Source organism: Rhinolophus hipposideros, assembly GCF_964194185.1.
Source record: "Rhinolophus hipposideros genome assembly, chromosome: 1".
Taxonomy (NCBI): domain Eukaryota; kingdom Metazoa; phylum Chordata; class Mammalia; order Chiroptera; family Rhinolophidae; genus Rhinolophus; species Rhinolophus hipposideros.
Window position 1 is genome coordinate 110,019,358 of NC_138047.1, and position 19,610 is coordinate 110,038,967.

The 19,610-nt window shown below is 43.0% G+C and overlaps 1 protein-coding gene across 1 annotated transcript in view; it reads left to right on the plus strand.

The window, feature by feature from the left end:
• Positions 1-19,610, plus strand: part of POLN (DNA polymerase nu) — a 129,589-nt gene that overhangs the window by 25,633 nt on the left and 84,346 nt on the right. The window contains exons 7-9 of the mRNA XM_081062070.1: positions 2,125-2,193; positions 3,422-3,482; positions 4,145-4,209. Of these exons, the coding sequence (XP_080918196.1) occupies positions 2,125-2,193; positions 3,422-3,482; positions 4,145-4,209 (195 nt within the window). The remainder of the gene's footprint in view (positions 1-2,124; positions 2,194-3,421; positions 3,483-4,144; positions 4,210-19,610) is intronic.

Below are 19,610 nucleotides of genomic sequence, written 5' to 3' on the forward strand. Positions count from 1 at the left end.
GGCTGGGAGTTGAAAACACAGAAGCTCATGTCCCTTAATTTAGGAGATTCGTCAGAAGAATATAGGCTGGTTCCCAGGCTCAGAGGAAAGCAGAACTAGGCCTCTGGAAGAGAGGAGCCACAGAGCAGGACACAGGCCCTGGGCCAGCAGTGAGCCATGACCTTTTTATCGTGTGTCACTTGTGTCACTGTGTCCCGTGTTTGCACTTGGAGGGGAAGGGGAGACATGCCATTAGCAGTCCTACCCGGATCGCATGCTGTCTGCAAACGGAGCTGAGTTCTTACTACTGAAAAAAGGAATCGTCCACCTTAGTATTCTCAGTCCCACTTCACAAGTGAGAAAACCGAGGTGCAGAAAGGTCAACCTAATGCACCTGGCCCAAGGTCAAATAGAGGCCATGGTTCAAAGTTTGGATTTCTGACCGAAAGTCTAGTTTCTTCCTAGCATAATGGGTATGAATTAGGGGTGGGGGCGGCTGTAAGGAACAAAGCACCAGCTTAGAGGGCTGGCCTGCTCACGGACAGGTGGGGCAGCGCTTCCAGTGCTGTGGGCCTCTTCCACTCAGCCATGCCCTGCCCCCCGCGTGCCCTCGATGGCTCCTCTCGCAGCTTCCCCCAAGGCCCTCATCCACACTCCGGTAGAAGAGACGCAGCCTCGGAGAACCTTCCCGTGTATCTTATGTGTGGGGACAGAGTCCCGGAAAGCAGTTTCCAGGCTCTCGGCCTCACGTGGAAAGGTGCCGGCTCGGGTAGTAGATGGCTGTCAGCTGTGACTAGATGGCCGTCAGCTGTTACCAGTTAGCCACTAGCCACTGATATAACTGCCGCGGCTGAGCTAGCAAGCGCTGGTTGCAGCTAGCAAGTGGGGTGGGTTGGTTGGCAGAGAAGCGGACGGCAGGTTGCAGATTGTTTGGATCCTGTTTCCTGTGTCTCCAACCCAGCCGCCAGCGAGAAGATAGCAGTATGACTCCCCTATCTGTGGCTCCGTGGCTGTTCCTTTTTGGCCTCACCATGTCCTGCGTTCTTGTGTGGGGAGCGGGAGCTGAGACCCCACCTGCCACCCCGTGTGACATTGTGGGCCAGCCATCGTCTGCTGTGGAGGCGAGCAGTGCACATGGGGTGGCAGGTGGCAGTGGGGCCCGCTGAATCTAGGATTGGCCACTGCGCGCTGCTGACGCAGGTGTGACTAGTTCAGGGAAGGAAAGGGTATTCCGGGAGCGGGCATTGTGGGAACAATAGGGAATCATACCAGCAAGTGGCTCCTGTGCGGGCAGCAAGACCGCACGCACATGGGAGGAGGAGACGGGGTCTGGGAGTGCCAGGAGCTTGGTCTTGTCCCCCCACACCTTCGGGGCTGGGAGCCGCCTGGTCAGCCTGGTCATTTAGAAGGCTCACGCGGGCCGCCGCAGCCAAGAAGTGAGGTGCACGCACTCACGCTGCCTCCTGACTAGCGCTGCCAGGACTAACTACACACAATCGCCAGGAGTGAGCGCCAGCACTGCCCACGGTGCGGGGCCGGTCTCCATCACCGGCCTGGAGCAAAATAGCTGAATCTGACCGGCCAGCAAACAGTCTGGGGGTCAGTTGGCACAGGGAGCTGCTCCGTGGGAGATGCTGGAGGGGGGAACCGGTCAGGGGAGGGAGAATTAGACTGACTGGTGGGGGCTGCAGCTCACCCCACCTCCCTGTCTGTCCACCTCCCAGGGCCTGTGCGTGTCCTCCGGGCAAGGATGCTTGGTGAGCGTGGATAGTGGGGGGCTTCTAGGCTTGTGTGTGGGGGTGGAGGTACAGGGACTGGGGGAGCTGAGAGGCCAGGTCTCCGTCATCCTGTCTGCCACCTGTGGCCTTTCCACTTTGGGTACTGGCTTCTGTGTGGCTCGTTGCCTGTACAATGAGGGGAAACTGGGTCGGGAGGAAGTGTCGGGTGGCAAGCAGCTTGCACCTGCCCAGTAAGAAGCACATTCTGTAGCACAGGTGACGGAGACCCCACAGATGGCTGATATCGGCCATGGAAAGACTCGTGCGACCTAGCTAGTAAACATTTTTGTGACTTGTGTCGCTTACAAACTGTGACGATCACTGCTACCGGGTTTGCCTAATTGTTCATTCTTTCGATCTGTTAAAGAATCAGAGTGTATGTGCGAACCTGAGGATTCTCCACAGACTAACGATGGACCTCTGTTCTCAGTTGAAGGCAAGGCATTTTGTTATAACTTCCGGGAGCAGGCACTCTCATTCACGGGTTGTCCAGGAGGGCTCTCATTCACATCCGTACTCACAGGAAGCAACACATGCGGTGTCTTTGAATGTGCAGGAAGCCCAACCTTGAGTTCTAAGGCCATGTTAACCCACATCACTTACTCAGGGGTGGTCCAGATGATGAGGCCTGACGCTGTAGAAGTGTCTTCTCTAGGTTGACACCTATTGTAACCTTTTTGAAAGGCCTCCAGTTGAGGTGGGACGTTTCTAATGCCGCAGTTCACAGAGAAGCTGAGTTTATTTTCGTTAATGGTGAAATGGACACAGCTCCACTCAGGTCTCATTGGAAAGCGGAGGGCATTTGAAGAGTTGAATGGACAGTGTACGAGATGAGGGCAGGGGTAAGAGAACCAGCACGGGATGGGGAAACCTCGGGGACAGGCACTGGCTGGCAGTTTTCCCACACCTGGGCTTTCAGGGTGAGTGTTACTAGGACCTGGGACAGCAGTGGCCCCACACAGAAGTTGTGGCTGCAGGCAGAGAACCACACTGGGCGGTGGGGGAGGAACCCCCTCCTCTCTCCTGCCACCCCAAGTGGGCGGAACCCGCCTGGGAGCAGAGAAGGAGCCCAGGGGACATGGCCTGGAGGGTGGCAGCCCCTCCTAGAGGATGAAGAGCAGGGCAGTGACGGGGTCTGGAGCGGCAGGACAGGGCCGTGAGGGCAGCGCAAGGACAGATGAGGCTGCACGTGCTCGGGCTGGCGTCAGGCAGATGGAGCTGAGAAAGCGCATGGAAGGTGAGCCGAGCACACGGAGAGCAGTCTGTGCTCTTGGTGGGGGTGAGCCCGGTGAAGAGCTCCCGTCTCCCCCCAGTCATCTGTCGTCAGTGCAAAAGCAGTGAAAATTCTCCTTACTTCTTGGGAACTCAGTAAACCTCCTTGGAAAGTCCACAAATACCTAAATCACACGTAAAAATGAGAAAAACTAAAGAAAATTGGTAGGGAGCACATCCTACCTGCGAGGTCTCAGTCCTAGGGACATTTGAAGGAAATAGTGTCCTTGGGCAAGAGCGCCAGGGAGAGGAGTGGTTTTGCATAGGAAGCAGCCCCACCCCCTCTAGGAGTTGCCTTAATTCTAGTCAATGAAATGAGCAGGCTGTCCAGCAAGATGCAGGTAGAAACAATAATTTCAAAGAGAACATTGATATTTCTTCTTATGAAACAGGTTTGTGGTTTATGGCAACTATTTTGTACTTTGGAGCTTCCTCTGATCCCAATCTTGGCAGGTAAGTAACTATAAAGTGATGTACAGTCATCTTTCTAGAAAATTCTTCATGTTGTTTGGGAATGACTGTTTCTTATTTAGGGGTAGGTAGAGTATCACCTGGGCACTGAAGAGGTGGCGAGCCCTTTATTTTCCCTTTCCGTAACAAGAGGGCTTGAACCACATCACCTGTTGGTGAAGACGGACTGGAAGGTTCTGACAATTCGGTCATGTGGGATCCCTCCTGTACTGTCTGGCTCTGCCGGGTACCCTGGCAAGGGGTGACTTCACACTCCTCAGAGCAGCAGTTGGGGAAGGAGCCTGTTTGCATGTTTTCATGTCAGCAGTTGTCCCTGCTTCTGGTGTCCTGTCCTTTACCCCTGCCCATCCTGAGAACCCTCTAGAAGGACGGTGGCAGGGCTGTCCTCTGCCTTGCAGCGCCTGCTCTCTAGCTCCCTCCCCTATCAGTGGCAACTTTCCATCCAGTGTGGCTGGACAGTATGCGTCCCCATGCCCACTGCCCCCATTGCTGGGCTCCAGTACTGGCCCGAATGGACACTTGACCAAGGTCAGCGGGCACTGCCATTACTCCCTCGTCAGGGGGTGTGGCTTGCTCCCTGCCCTTCCGTCTTTCTCAGAAACGGTGCATTGATGCACACTTATCTGCTTTGGTTTTGGATTCAGTGATGGAAAGCCACAAGATCAAGGTGAACAAAGAAGAAATGGAGAGGACCTCAGCACTTCTCGGGGTACGTTTTTACTGAGACCAGTGCGCTCCTGCATGATGAGTCCTCACGGCCATTCTCGAGCCATTCTCGAGCCACTTCCCTTCCTTTTCTTCCTTCCTTCCTCCTTGGCCCCAGACTGGTGCTGAGCTGTCACTGCTGTCTGCCTCCTGCGGGGGCACCACAGGAAGAGAGGATTGCAACAAGCATTACATCTGGTGGCCCCCCCTCCCATGGATGTGTGCGTGGTGTCATGGTCGCACAGTGACCGTCTCAGAAGTTAGGTTCTTGCAAGGACATTGCCCCCTGTAATTTGGTGAGGAGAACTCAGGGGTTTCTTGGATGCTTTTTTAAAAAGCAAAAACAAAACTTTCTGTGAAAAATAAAAAATACAGAGGGATGCTTAAAGATGCATGAAAAGAGCACTAAAATGTTCCATTTAAGTTATTTTAAAGAAAACTCTGGTATAACCATCTCCCGGGTCAAGGCCTAGCATTTCCCGAAGTGCTGTGTGCCCTTTTCCTCTGAGAACCCCTGCCTGCTGCTGCCACAAATAGCCCCGTCCTGATGTTTGCAGTCATTACCTTTTTGCTTTTCTTTATACTTTTTCTACTTTAGTGCCTAATAATATGGTTCAGCTTTCTCTTTGAACCGTAAGTTAATAGTTGGACCTCTTTCTCTCAGCCTCTATCCCAGCCTCACCTACGCTGATGCGTCACTGGGTGCTGGAATCTTCCACCTCAGAACTCTGTCCCACTGCGGATAGGCGCCTGGGGCTGCGCCCGTGAGTGTGTCTGCAGGGCCTGAGCACACTCTGCTCTGGGGAATGGGGGAGTGCTGGGCAGCTAGGGGGCAGGCACGGGCAGGGTCTTGCTCAGCGGAGTGCTTTCCAAAGTGGCACCTGCCAGCACTGCACGCAGGTCCTGTTGTGTCACAGCCTGACCCACAGGTCCATCAGACTTTTAACAGCAGCCACTTTGGTGAGGACGTAGTTGGTGGTGGCTCGTTATGGCTTTGTTTTCTATTTTCCTGATTACCGACGACTTTGAATAGCTTCTCATGTCATCACTGGCTATCAGGAGTTTCTCTCTGGTAAAGGACCTGCTCATGCTTTTTACCCATTTTTTAAATTAAGGGTTTTATCTCTCTTTCACGGATTTATAGGACATCTTGACTTACTCTAGTTATAAGCCTGGCACATATACCTTCTGCCTCTGTCTCACCGTTTTTATTCTTATCATGGTGAACAGAAGTTCTTAATTTTTATTTTTATTTTATTTTATTTTATTTTTTTAGAAGTTCTTAATTTTTAATGTAGTGCAATTTACCAGTCTTTTTCTTTCTGATTAGTGCTTTTTGCGTCTGTTTAAGAAATCTTTCCTTACTTCAAGCTCACAAAGTATTCTCATGTGTTATATTTGAAAGCTATTTTCCATTAGCCCTTGTATTTAGGTTTACAATCCACCCAGAACTGATTTTTTTCTTTTCATGCACTTTTTAATTAAGAATGAAATTACATACAGTGAATGGTGCAAATCTTATTAAACAAAAAGCCACTTAATATAAAATTTACCGTTTTAACATTTCTAACCACACCATTTGGTGGTATTAGGTATTAATACTTTCACACGGTGTGCAGCAGTCAACACCATCCATCCCCATAATTGTTTTCATCTTGTAAAATTGAAACTCTCTACCCGTTAGACAATAACTCCTCATTCCCCCTTCCTTCAGTTGGGGTTCCCCAGTGCCCCTGGCAACCACGATTCTACTTTCTTTCTCTATGATTCTGACTACTCTAAGTTCCTCATATAAGTAGAATCATACATTTTGTCTTTTTGTGACAGGTTTATTTCACTGAGCGTAATGTCCTCAAGGTTCATCCATGGTGTAGCCTATGGCATGATTTCCTTCCTTTTTGAGGCTGAATAAATACTCCATTGTATGGATGAACCACATTTTGCTTATCCTTTTCTCTGTCAATGGATGCAAGCAACTTGGGTTCCTTCCACGGTTTAGCTCTTGTGAATCATGCCGCTATGAAAATGGGTGTACAAATATCTCTTTGAGATCCTGCTTTCAGTTTTTTAAATATATACCCAGAAGTGAATAGCTAGATCTTATGGTAATTATGTTTTTAATTTTTTGAGGAACCACCATACTGTTTTCCATAGTGACTGTACCATTTTGTACCATTCCCACCAACAGTGTACAAGGGTTCCAATTTCTCCACATCCTTGCGAGTACTTGTTTCTGGGTTTTGGGGTTGTTGTTTTTTTTGATAGTAGCCATCCTAATGGATGTGAGATGGTATCTCCTTATAGTTTTGATTTGCATTTCATTATTGATTAGTGATGTCGACAATCTTTTCATGTCATTATTGGCCATCTTCTTTGGGAAAATGTCTATTCAATTTTGCCCCCCGCCCCTTTTTAAAAAAATTTTACTTGTTTGTATCTTGTTGAGTTTTAATTCTCTATGTATTCTGGATAGTAATCCTTTATCAGATATATGATTTGCAAATATTTTCTCCCATTTTGTGGTTTGTCTTTTTACTCTGTTGATAGTGTCTTCTGTTGCACCAAATTTTATATTTTCATGCAGTCCAGCTTTTTAATTTTTCCTTTTGTTATCTGTGCCCTTGGTGTCATATCCAAGAAATCATTGCCAAAGCCAATGTCATGAAAATTTTGTCCTGTGTTTTCTTCCAAGGGTTTTACAGTTTTAGGTCTTACATTTAGTATTTTGAGTAAATGGCCTATTTTGAGTTAATTTTTGCAGATGGTATTAGGTAAGGGCCCAACTGCATTGTTTTGCATGTGAATATCCAGTTTTCCCAGCACCATTTAGAGAAAAGACTCCTTTCCTCACTGAATGGCCTTGGCACCCTTGTCAAAAATCATCTGACCATATACACAAGGGTTTATTTGGGGGCTGACTGTTCGGTTCCCGTGGTCAGTATGTCTGTCTTCCTGTCAGTGCCACACTGTTTGGGTTACTGTAGCTTTGCAGTAGGTTTTGAAATCAGGAAGCGTGAGTCCTCCAGTTTTGTTCTTTTTCAAGGTTGTTTGGGCTACTTTGTGTCCCTTGAGATTCCATATGAATTTGAAGATGGATTTTTCTATTTCTGAAAACAATGTCTTTGGGATTTTGATAGGGATCTCATTGAATCTGCAGGTCACTTTGAGTAGTACTGACACCTTCATGTATTAAGTCTTCTAGTCCAAAACCATGAGCTATGTTTCCATTTATTTACGTCACTTTACGTTTCTTCCAGCAGTGTTTTATACGGGTCATTATACTAGTCTTTCATCTCTTTGGTCGAGTTAACTCCTAAGTACAGACACGCTGTGTTTTATTGCCTTTTATTGTGCTTCACAGATACCGCATGTTTTACAAATGGAAGGTTCGTGGCGACCCTGCCGCGAACAAGGCTGTCAATGCCAGTTTTCAGTAGCATTTGCTCACTTCATGGCTCTGTGTAACTCTTGCAATGTTTCACACTTCTTCATTGTTATGTTTATCATGCTGATCTGTAATCAGTGATGATGATGTTACTATTGTAATTGTTTTGGGGTGCCAGGAACTGTGCCCATATAAGACAGCAAACCTAATAAATGTGTGTGTTCTGACTGCTCCACTGACCGGCCACTCCCATGTCTCTCTCCTTCTCCTCGGGCCTTCCTGGGCTCTAAGACACAACAGTCTTGAAATTAGGCCAATTAATAACCTTACAATAGCCTCTGAGTTCAAATGAAGAGTAACATGTGTCTCACTTTAAATCAAAAGCTGGAAATGGTTTAGTGAGGAAGGCACATGGAAAGCCGAGACAGACCAGAAGCCAGGCCTCTTGCATCAAATAGTTAGCCAAATTATGAATGCAAAGGAAAAGTTATTGGAGGAAATTAAAAGTGCTACTCCAGTGAACACACCAATGAAAAGAAAGTGAAAACAGCCTTATTGCTGATATGGAGAAAGTTTCGGTGGCCTGGATAGAAGAGCAAACCAGCCACCATGTTCTCTTAAGCCAAAGCCTCATCCAGAGCAAGGCCCTAACTCGCTTCAGTTCTCTGAAGGCTGAGAAGTGAGGAGGCTGCAGAAGGAAAGCTGGCAGAGGTTGGTCGTGAGGTTTAAGGAGAGAAGCCGTCTCCATAACATAAAGTGAAGGTGAAGCAGCCAGTGCTGAGGTAGAAGCTGCGGCAAGTTCTCCAGAAGATCTACTTAAGATAATTCATGAAGGCGGCTGCACTAAACAACAGATTTCAATGTAGATAAAACAGCTTCATATGGAAGAAGATGCCATCTAGACTTTCATAGCTAGAGAAGAGAGTCGAAGCTGGCCTCAGAGCTTCAAAGGACAAGCTCTCTTTTTATGGACTAATGCAGCTGGTGACTTTAAGTTGAAGCCAGTGCTCAGTTACCATTCTGAAAATCCTAGGGCCCTTTAAAATTATGCTAAATCCACTCTGCCTGTGCTCTGTACATGAAACAACAAAGCCTGGATGACAGCATGTCTGTTTACAACATGGTTTACTGAGTATTTTAAGTCCACTGTTGAGACCCACTTCTCAGAAAAAAATATGCCTTTCAAACAATGACTGCTCACTGACAATGCGCCTGGTCACCCAAGAGCGCTGATGGAGATTAATGTTGTTTTCATGTCTGTTAACACAATACCCATCCTGAAACCCATGGAATTAAGGAGTAATTTCCATTTCCAAATCTTATTATTAAATATGGTTATTTCATAAGTCTGTAGCTGCTATAAGCAGTAATTCCTCTGATGGATCTGGGCAAAGTATGAGGTGTGATCACAAAATAAGGTGAGTGCTGCTGCCGAGTGCCATCCAACGAAAAGGCAGGGACCTTCAATATGGATGTGGCATGTCGAACCTTAGTAACAGTGTGTGAAAAGTCAGTCAGGTGTGAGCTACGGTTGAGAGAAGGTGTGTTTTAAAGTGTGCCGTAAATCATCCTCCATCATGACAATGCTCCGTCACACATCACTTCTGGTACGGCAATTTCTGTCAAATAAAAACATTCCGGTGTGTCCTCATCCACCTTATTCACTGGACCCGGCACCGCGCGACTTCTGGCTCTTCCCCAAAGTCAAATTGATTCAGGACATGGAGGCAACCACGACAGCGCAACTAAAGACACCCACGAAAGAGGACTTCCAGCACTGCTTCAGAAAGGGGCAAGAACGATGGGATAAGTGTGTTTGAAGTGGGGGGGGGGGTGTTTTGCGGGAATTAATGGCGATGTGTCATTTACTGTAATAAATTTTTCTTATTTAAACATTCACCATATTTTGTGATCAGACCTCGTAAATTAAAAACCTTCTAGAAAGGATTCACCATTATAGATGCCATTAAGAACATTCGTGATTTATGGAAAAAGGTCAAAATATCAACATTAACAAGAGTTGGGAAGAAGTTGATTCCAACCTTCATGGATGACTGAGGAATTCAAGACTTCAGTGGAGGAAGTAAGTGCAGATGTGGTGGAAACAGCAAGAGAACTAGAATTATAAGTGGAGTCTGAAGATGTGACTGAATTGCTGCAATCTCAGGATAAACTTTAATGGATGAGGAGTTGCTTCTGATGGATGAGCAAAGAAAGTGCTTTCTTAAGGTGGAAGCTACTGCTGGTGAAGATGCTGTGAAGATTGTTGAAGTGACAACAAAGGATTTAGTATATTACATAAACTTAGTTAATAAAGCAGTGGCAGGGTTTTAGAAGATTGACTCCAGTTTTGAAAGAAATTCTGCTCTGGGTAAAATGCTATCAAACAGCATCACGTGCTACAGAGAAATCAATGCAGCAAACTTCATTGTTGTCTTATTTTAAGAAATTGCCACAGTAATGTGATGGCTGGGTGTGAGGTCGGAGGGATAATGGATGGGGGGAGGGGGGTTCACAGTGTGAGGGATATAAATGATGAACGTCTAAGTATTACCTTGTCTTGTATACCTGAAACTAATAATAAAAAAAAAAAGAAAAGAAATTGCCACAGTCACCCCAACCTTCAGCAACTACCACCCTGGTCAGTTACCAGCCATCATCATCATGGCAAGAGCCTCCACCAGCAGAAAGATTTCGACTTCCTGAAGGCTCAGAGGATAGTTAGCATTTTTTATCAATAAAGTGTTTTTTTGGATTTTTTAAAACATTTTTTTTTACTAATTTCAGGTGCAATAAAGTGTTTTTAAGTTAAGGTATATACATTGTTTCTTTAGACATAAGACTGTTGTACACTCAATAGATTACAATACAGTTTAAACATAACTTTTATATGCACTGGGAAACCAAAAAACTTTATGTGACTTGCTTTATTGCAATTTTCACTTTATTGGAGTTGTCTGGAACCAAACCCACAGTATCTCTCAGATATGCCTGTATTTTATTCTTTTTGATGCTATGTGAATGGAATTATTTTTGTAATTTCCTTTTATGATTGTTCATGGGTGGAAATGCTACATACAGGTTTTTTTTGTGTTGATGTTCTATCCTGCTCCTTCAGTGAGTTACAAAAAGTTCTAACAGGTTTTTTGTTTGTTTGTTTGATTATGTGTGTGTGTGTGTGTAAAATCTTCAGCATTTTCTACATATAAGATCATGTCATCTGCAAACAGAGTTAATTTAACTTCCTCCTTTCCAATTTGGATGCCTTGTATTTTTTTTCTTGCCTAACTTCTCTGGCTTGAACTACCAGTACCATCTTGAATGGAAGTGGTGAAAGCAGGCAGTCTGATTTTAGAGGAAATGCTTTGAGTCTTTCACCGTTGATTATGACGTGTGCTGTGGGTTTTTATTTATGACTTTGATTACGTTGATGTAGTTTCCTTCTATTCCTAGTTTCTTTAGTGCTTTTATCATGAAAGGGTATTGGCTATCATCGAATGCTTTTCTGCATCAATTGAGATGATTGTGTGTTTCCCCTCCCCTCCATTCTGTTGATGTGGAATATTACATAGTCAATTTTCATATGTTGAAGCATCCTTGCATTCCAGGGATAAATCCCACTTGGTCATGGTATATAATCCTTTTAATTTACTGCTGAATTCTGTTTGCTAGTATTTCAATTGAGGATTTTTGCATCAATGTTCATAAGTGATTCAATCTGTGGTTTTCTTTTCTTGTAGTTTTTTTTTTTTTTCTGGCTTTAGTGTCAGGGTAATGTTGGCCTCATAAAGTGAGTTGAGAAGTGTTCCCTCCTTTCCAACTTTTTGGAAAAGTTGGAGAAGATTGCTATTAGTCCTTTAAATGTTTGGTAGAATTCACCAGCAAAGCCATTGGGTACAGGAATTTTCTGTGTTTGGGAGATTTTTTATTGTTGATTCAATTTCCTTACTATTTATAAGACTATTAAGATTTAATATTGGTAGATTTTGTAATTCTAGAAATTTGTCCATTTCATCTAGGTTATCCAGTTTGTTGGTGTACAATTGTTCCTAGTAATCTCTTAAAATCCTTTTTTATTTCTGTAGAATTGATAGTAATGTCTTCACTTTCACTTCTGATTTTAGTAATTTGAGTCTTCTCTTTTTTCCCCTTACTTTATCTACCTAATAGTTTGCTGATTTTGTTGATCTTTTTGAAGAACCAACTTTTGTTTTCATTGATTTTCTTTACCATTTTCCTGTATTCTATTTGTTTATCTCTGCTATAATCTTTATTATTTCCTTCTGCCAACTTTGGGTTTAGTCTGTTCTTTTTCTCATTCCTTAAGTTGTAAAGTTAGGTTATTGATTCCAGATCTTTCTCATTTTTTTAAACATAAGTGTTTATAGCTATAAATTTCCCCCTTTGCAGTGCTTTCACTGTGTCCCATAAGTTTTGGAATGTTGTGTTTTCATTTTCATTCATCTCTAAGTAATTTCTTTTTTTTTTCCAAGTCAAGTTGTCCTTTAATCTTAGTTTTGGAGGGTGCCATTCAACTACAAGTTGTTGTCCTTTCAGTCTTAGTTGTGGAGGGCGCAGCTCAGCTCCAGATGCAGTTGCCATTGTTAGTTGCAGGGGGCACAGCCCACCATCCCTTGCGGGAGTTGAACTAGCAACCTTGTGGTTGAGAGGACTCGCTCCAACCAACTGAGCCATTCAGGAGCTCAGCGGCAGCTCAGCTCAAAGGTGCCATGTTCAATTTTACAGGGGACACTGCCACCATCCCTTGCGGGAGTTGAAGAATCGAACTGGCAACCTTTGTGGTTGAGAGGATGCACTCCAACCAACTGAGCCATCCAGGACACAGCTCAGCTCAAGGTGCCATGTTCAATCTTAGTTGCAGGGGGCGGAACCCACCAGCCCTTGTGTGACTCGAGGAATTGAACTGGCAACCTTGTGGTTGAGAGCCCACTGGCCCATGTGGGAATCGAAATGGCAGCCTTCGGAGTTAGGAGCATGGAGTTTTAACCGCCTGAGCCACCGGGCCAGCCCCCAGTAATTTCTAAATTACATTTTGATTTCTTCTTTGATCCTTTTGTTATTGAAAAGTGTGTTGTTTTAATTATCACAACTGTGAATTTTCCAGTTTTCCTTTGTTACTGATTTATAATTTCATCATGTGATTAGAGAAGATACTTTGTATAATATCTATGTTTTAAAAAATCTCTTGAGACTTCATTTGTGGCCTAACATGTGGTCTATCCTGAAAAATGTTTCATGTGCACTTGAGAAGAATGTGTGTGCTGTTGTTGTTGGGTAAAGTGTTCTGTTTGTGTCTGTTAGGTCTGTTCATTGATCACTGTTTAAGTCCTCTGTTTCCTTACTTAAATTTAAATGGATTAAACTCTGCAATGAAAAGATAGATTGGTAGAATGGATGAAAACACATGATGTGTTTACTTATATCCTGTTTGTTTTTTCTATACATTATTTTGAATAGAGTATTCAAAATTCCAACTATTATTGTATAACGATATATTTTTTCAATTCTGTTAGTTTTTCTTCTTATATTTTGATAGTCTGTCATTAGGTGTGTAAATATTTATAATTGTTATATTATCTTGCTATATCAAATTTATGTCATCTTTTGTCTCTTGTAACTATTTTTTGTTTAAAGTCTATTTTGTCTGATATTAATATAACAACTCTTGCTCTGTTTTGGTTACTGTTTGCGCGCAACATCTTTTTACATCCTTTCACTTTTAATCTGTTTGTGTCTTTCGATTTATAGTGAGTCTCTTATAGACAGAATGTAGTTGAATCATATGTTTGTATCCATTCTGCCTATTTGTCTTTTTAATTTTTTAAAGATTTTATTGGGGAAGGGGAACAGGACTTTATTGGGGAACAGTATGTATTTCCAGGACTTTTCTTCCAAGTCAAGTTGTTGTCCTTTCAATCTTAGTTGTGGAGGGTGCCATTCAACTACAAGTTGTTGTCCTTTCAGTCTTAGTTGTGGAGGGCGCAGCTCGGCTCCAGGTCCAGTTGCCATTGCTAGTTGCAGAGGACGCAGCCCACCATCCCTTGCGGGAGTCAAACCGGCAACCTTGTGGTTGAGAGGACGCACTCCAACCAACTGAGCCATCTGGGAGATCAGCAGCAGCTCAGCTCAAGGTGCTGTGTTCAATCTTAGTTGCAGGGGACACTGCCCACCATCCCTTGTGGGACTCGAGGAATCGAACTGGCAACCTTGTGGTTGAGAGCCCACTGGCCCATGTGGGAATCGAACCCACAGCCTTCGGAGTTAAGAGCATGAAGCTCTAACCGCCAGAGCCACCAGGCCAGCCCCTGCCTATTTGTCTTGATTGTAAAGGTTAATCCACTTAAATTTAAGTGATTACTGATAAGGAGGGACTTATATCTGTCACTGTGCTATTTGTTTTCTATATGCCTTATAGCTTTTTTGTTTCTCATTTCCTGTCTCTTTTTTTGTGTGTTTTTTTGTATTGATTTTTTTGTAGTAAAATGTTTGAATTCTTTTCTCATTTCCTTTTGTGTATAGCTATAACTGTTTTTTTGTTGTTGTTGTTACCATAGGGATGAAGTTTAACATCATAATGTTATAACACTATAATTTGAATTTATACAAGCTTAACTTCAACAACATCCAAAAACCCTGCTCTTTTACAGCTCTGAACCCACCCCTTTCAGTTGTTGTCACAAAATTACATCTTTATACATTGTGTGCCCCAAAACATAAAATAATCACTTTTTAAATGCATTCGTCTCTTAAATTGTGTACAAAACAGGATTGGAGTTACAAACTAAAGTTACAGTGATGCTAACTTTTACACTCATAAGTTTTTTTCTTAAATTATGTAGAAAACAAAAAGTGCAGTTACAAACAATTGTTACAATAATACTAGCTCTTAAAATTGCCCATGTGTTTATCTTTATGGAGGTCTTTGTTTCTTCATACAGCTTTGAATTACTGTCTAGTGTCCTTTCATTTCAACCTACAGGACTCCCTTGAGCATTTCTTCCAGGGCATTGGTCACGTTTCCCTCAGCTTTTGTTTATCTGGGAATGTCTTAATTTCTCTCTCACTTTTGAAGGATAGTTTTGCCAGATAAGCAGCCTTGGTTGACAATTTCTTTTTTCTTTTTACACTTCGAATATATCTGTCCACTGTATTCTGGCCTCTAAAGTTTTTGATGACAATTTTACTTATAATCTTATTGAGGAGCCCTTGTATGTGATGACACTTCTCTCTTGCTACTTTCAAGATTCTCTCTTTGTCTTTGCTTTATTAAAATTTAATTATAATGTGTCTTAGTGTTGATCTCTTTGAGTTCATCTTACTTGAAGTTTTTTGAGCATCTTGGATGTTTATATTCATGTCTTTCAACAAATTTGAGAAGTTTTCATCCATTGTATCTTCAGATATTTTTGCTGCCCCTTTCACTCTCTCTTCCCCTTCTGGGGTTCCTACAGTGCATACTAGTCCACTTGATGCTGTCCCACAGGTCCCTTAGGCTCTGTTTATTTTTTTTCAATTGTTTGGTTGTATTTTTTTCCCTGTTCCTCAGCTTGAGTAATTTCCATTGTTCTTTCTTAGAGTTCACTGATTCTTTCTTCTACGTGCCCAAATCTGCCTTTGAATCTCTTGAAGGAATACTTTATTTCAGTTATTGTACTTTTCAGCTCTTGAATTTCTGTTTTGTTTTCTTTTCTGTATTGTGTCTCTTTATTGATATTTCCATTTGTCCTCACATTATTTTCTTTATTTTCTCTCCATCTTCCTTTAGTTCTTTGAGCATCTTTAAGACGGTTGTTTTAAAGTCTTTGTCTAGTAGTATTCCATCAGGTCTTTTTCAGGGACAGTTTCTGTTGATTTTTTTCCCTTTGAATATGCCATATTTTCCTGTTTCTTTGTGTGTTTTTTTGTTGAACACTGGGCGTTTGAATCTAATAATGTCATATCTCTGGAAATCAGATTCTCCCTTTCCCTGAGGGTTTGCTCTTTTTGTGTGTTATTTTTATTATTTTGGGTTTTTTGCTTACTGTAGGTGGTCTCTGTGTCGAGAACAATGTGAAATGTAAATTTAAGGTCTTCTCAGGTTTTTTCTGAGATGTTCCCAGGGCATACACTTTCTATTTGCTTTGTATGTGCAGCTGTTTTTCAATGTCCTTGTCTTGACTATCTGGCTCCTTCTTGAGAGGAGAAACAGTGCAGTATGAATGGAGGTAAAAAGAGAGCACTGGCCCTTTAAAGCTCCTGGCAGCCACTTCAGCAGGAAGGGGTGGGGCTTACAACAAGTGGGGAGGTGCAACAGCAATGGCTCCCGACCTGTTTGTCTGCACCTCTGTTATTAGAAGCAGCAATCACTGTTCAGCTCACTGATATTTGGAAGACAAGGCCCTCTTTGCCCACCTGGGCTCCTGCAAGCGGCATGTAGGCTGCTCCAGGAACAGGTGCACAGCTGCCTGCCCCGCGGCTGGGGAGGGGGTGGGTAGCTGCTGTTTATCTGAAACTGACCAGAATTAACTGCAACTTAACTCCAAATTAACTGCCAGCGAAGTCTTCCACTGGAAGTTGCAAGCCTTCAACAGACTCCAGAGTTGCAAAAGAACTACCCCAGGCAGATTCTGCCCTGATTGTTGTCCAGGTGGGGAGACAGATGCTCACATCCCAGATGATGCCTGCTCTTTCATATTCCCAGTATCCCCTTGGTGCAGATCTTAGTGTACAGCTTTATGTATTTTTACATATGTACACACCCATGTAACCTACACCCAGATTAAGATACAGAACATTTCCGGCACCCAGAAGGTTCCTTCCTGTTCCCTCCCGCTCTGTACCCCCACAGATGGCAATTAATATGACCCTGTCCTCAGTGATTTTGATCTTCATGTAAATGGACCCACACAGCATGGGCTGTTTGGTTCTGGCTCCTTTTGTGCACATTCTGTCTGTGGGATTCACCCATTTTGGTTGAGTGTAGCAGAAGTGCATTCTAGTAAAACAGGTACAGCATCCATTGTACAAATGTACCATAATTTCTTTACATCCTGTACCATGGTGGGCACTGTGATCGTAGCAACAGTGAATACTCATTTGCATAACCTGTGTTGGGTATGAGGGCGCCTGCCTCTTGGTTTTATAACCAGAAGTGGAATTGCTGGGTCACAGGGTGTGTAAATGTTTACCTATAGTAAGTACTTCCAAATGCCTCTTTGAATTGGTGGTAATATTTTCCAGTCCCATTTGCTGTATCTTCACAACACAGTACTTACTGTCAGGCTTTTTCACTTTAGCCTTTCTGTTGAGTCTGTAGTTATATCTCATTGTGAATTTAATTTGCATCTCCCTGATGAGTAATAATATTGAGCACCTTTTCATATGCTTGATGGTATTTTGGATATACGAGGTCAGACAATTAAGTTCGCGAACTCATCCTAGAAAAAGTGCTACATACCTCACTGCTGAATATCACTACGGTCACCTTCGAAGGACACCTCTTGGGAAGCTATGCACTGACACCTAGTCAGTGCCTAGTCCACCCCCAAAGCAATTTTGGAACTCTTTTTCTGGAAGGGCCATCAGAACTGTCATCGTACTACCCTTTATGTCCTGACTGTCATCAAAATATCTTCCTTTCAATATTTCCTTCATTTTCGGGTAAAGAAAGAAGTCATTGGGGGCCAGATCAGGTGAGTAGAGAGGGTGTCCCAATACAGTTATTTGTTTACTGCCTAAAAACTCCCACATATAGCGCCGTGTGAGCTGGTACACTATTGTGATGCAGGAGCAATGAATTGTTGGAGAAAAGTTCAGGTCGTCTAACTTTTTCACACAGCCTTTTCAGCACTTCCAGATAGTAAACTTGGTTAACTGTTTATCCAGTTGGTACAAATTCATAATGAATAATCCCTTTGATATCAAAAAAGTTTAGCAACATCATTGCATCAAGTTCGCGAACTTAATTGGCAGACATTGTACTCTTTTGTGATCCAATTTTTCAAAGACTTTGCCCATTTTAAAGTTAATGTTAACTGACCTTCTCTTGTTGATGTGTAGTTCTTCACATATTCTGTATGTGAGTCCTTTGTGTGTGTATGTATGTATATATATGAAGTCCTTTCTCCCAGTTTGGGTTTGGCAAACAATGGTCTGTGGACCAAATCCATCGTGTCCCCTATTTTCATATGGCCTGCAACTTAAGAATGCTTTCTGCAATCTTTTTTTAAAACAAAGAAATAAAAATAAAGAAGAATATGTGACAGAGACCATATGTGGCCCATTGAGCCTAAATGACTTACTGTCTGACCAGTCTGAGTCTATGGCTTGTCTTTTCACTCTCTTAATAGCCGTGTCTTTTGATGAACAGAATCTTCATTTTAATGAAGTCCAATGAACCATTTTTTAAATGTTTAAGGTTTTTTGTGTGCTAAGAACTGTTTGCTCTCTAGTAAAGATATTCTCCTGTTCTATAAGCTGAATTATTTTAATGATATACACCTATCATCTGTTTCAAATCAGTTTTTCTATATGGTACAAAGTACAGTTAAGATTTTTTTCCCAAATGGATTTCCGTTTATTTCAGCATCGTTTATTAAAAGTATCATTGTCCCCGTCACTGAATTACAGTACAGCAGCCCCTTCTCCAGTTTTGCTTTCTCCGGTGTCAGTTACCTGAGGTTAATCATGGTTTGAAAATATGAAATGGAAAATTCCAGAAATAAACAACTCATCAGTTTTAAATTACACATAGTTCTGAGTATTGTGATGAAATCTCTTGCTGTCCCACTCTGTCCCCCCAGGACATGAATCATCCCTTTGTCTAGCATCTCCTGCTGTAGACTTGCCTGTTAGTCACTTAGTAGTCGCCTCCATTATCAGACCGACTGTCACATTATCACAGTGCTTGTGTTCAAGTCACCCTGATTTTACTGTATTTGACCCCAAACAACAAGGGTAGTGATGCTGGCAATTTAGATGTGCCAAAGAGCAGCCATAAGATGTTTCCCTTAAGTGAAAAGGTGAGTACAGTACAAAAGGATATCATGAATGAGAGAGAGAGAGAGAGACCACGTTCACATAACTTTTATTACAGTATATTGTTATAATTGTTCTGCTTTATTATTATTGTTGTTAATTTCTTGCTATGCCTGATTTATAACTTAAACTTTATCATAGGTATGTATGATGTATGTATAGGAAAAACCATAGCATACGTGTATATACAGTGTTCGGTACTCTGCGGTTTCAGGCATTTACTGGGGGTCTTATCCCCTGGCAGAAGTGGGGGACGACTATAGTGTCTTTGTCAGAACTCAGGTCAGTGTATGTGTGTGGATCTCTTCTGGACTCCGTTCTGTTGCACTGGTTTATTTGTCTATCCTGCTCGTACTTCCTGACGTAGCTGTATGATATGCTATGGCATGTCTTCCATCTTTGTTCTTCCACGTGGTAGTGACTATTCTAGGTTCTTTACATTTCCCTATAAAATTCTGTGACCTACTTTTTAAAAACTGCTGGATTTTTATTGTGTTTTTAATGCTTATGACAAAGGGCTAATATGTAGACTAGAGAACTCCTGTCAATGAGAAAAAGCCAGTTAACACAGTGTTTTATATGGGCTAAATATTTGGGGAAAATCCAGTGAAAGATGTCCAAACCTCTGCCCCTGAGGCCCTGAGGCCAGCACAAGCACCTAGCTGAGCCTCGCCAGACTGCTGATCCACAGAAATGTGAACAAAGGTACAAGGGTGCTGTTTGGGAGGGGTTGCTGTGTGGCAGTGGCGACCCCTACAGCTGCCTGTCGTGCTGGAGCACTTTCTGTCCCTGATTCATGGCCCGATGAGGCCTGCAGCCGGGCACGGGCCCTGGAGCCCAGCTGGGCTGTGGCCTCAGCTCTGCCCGCTGCTTTGTACTTCTCATCTGTTTCTGCTCTGAAGAGATGCTCATGTTTGGTTTTGTTGGAAACCGTCTTTTGGTTTCCTCTGTTTATGCTTATCCATTGCTGCTGTGCACTTAAA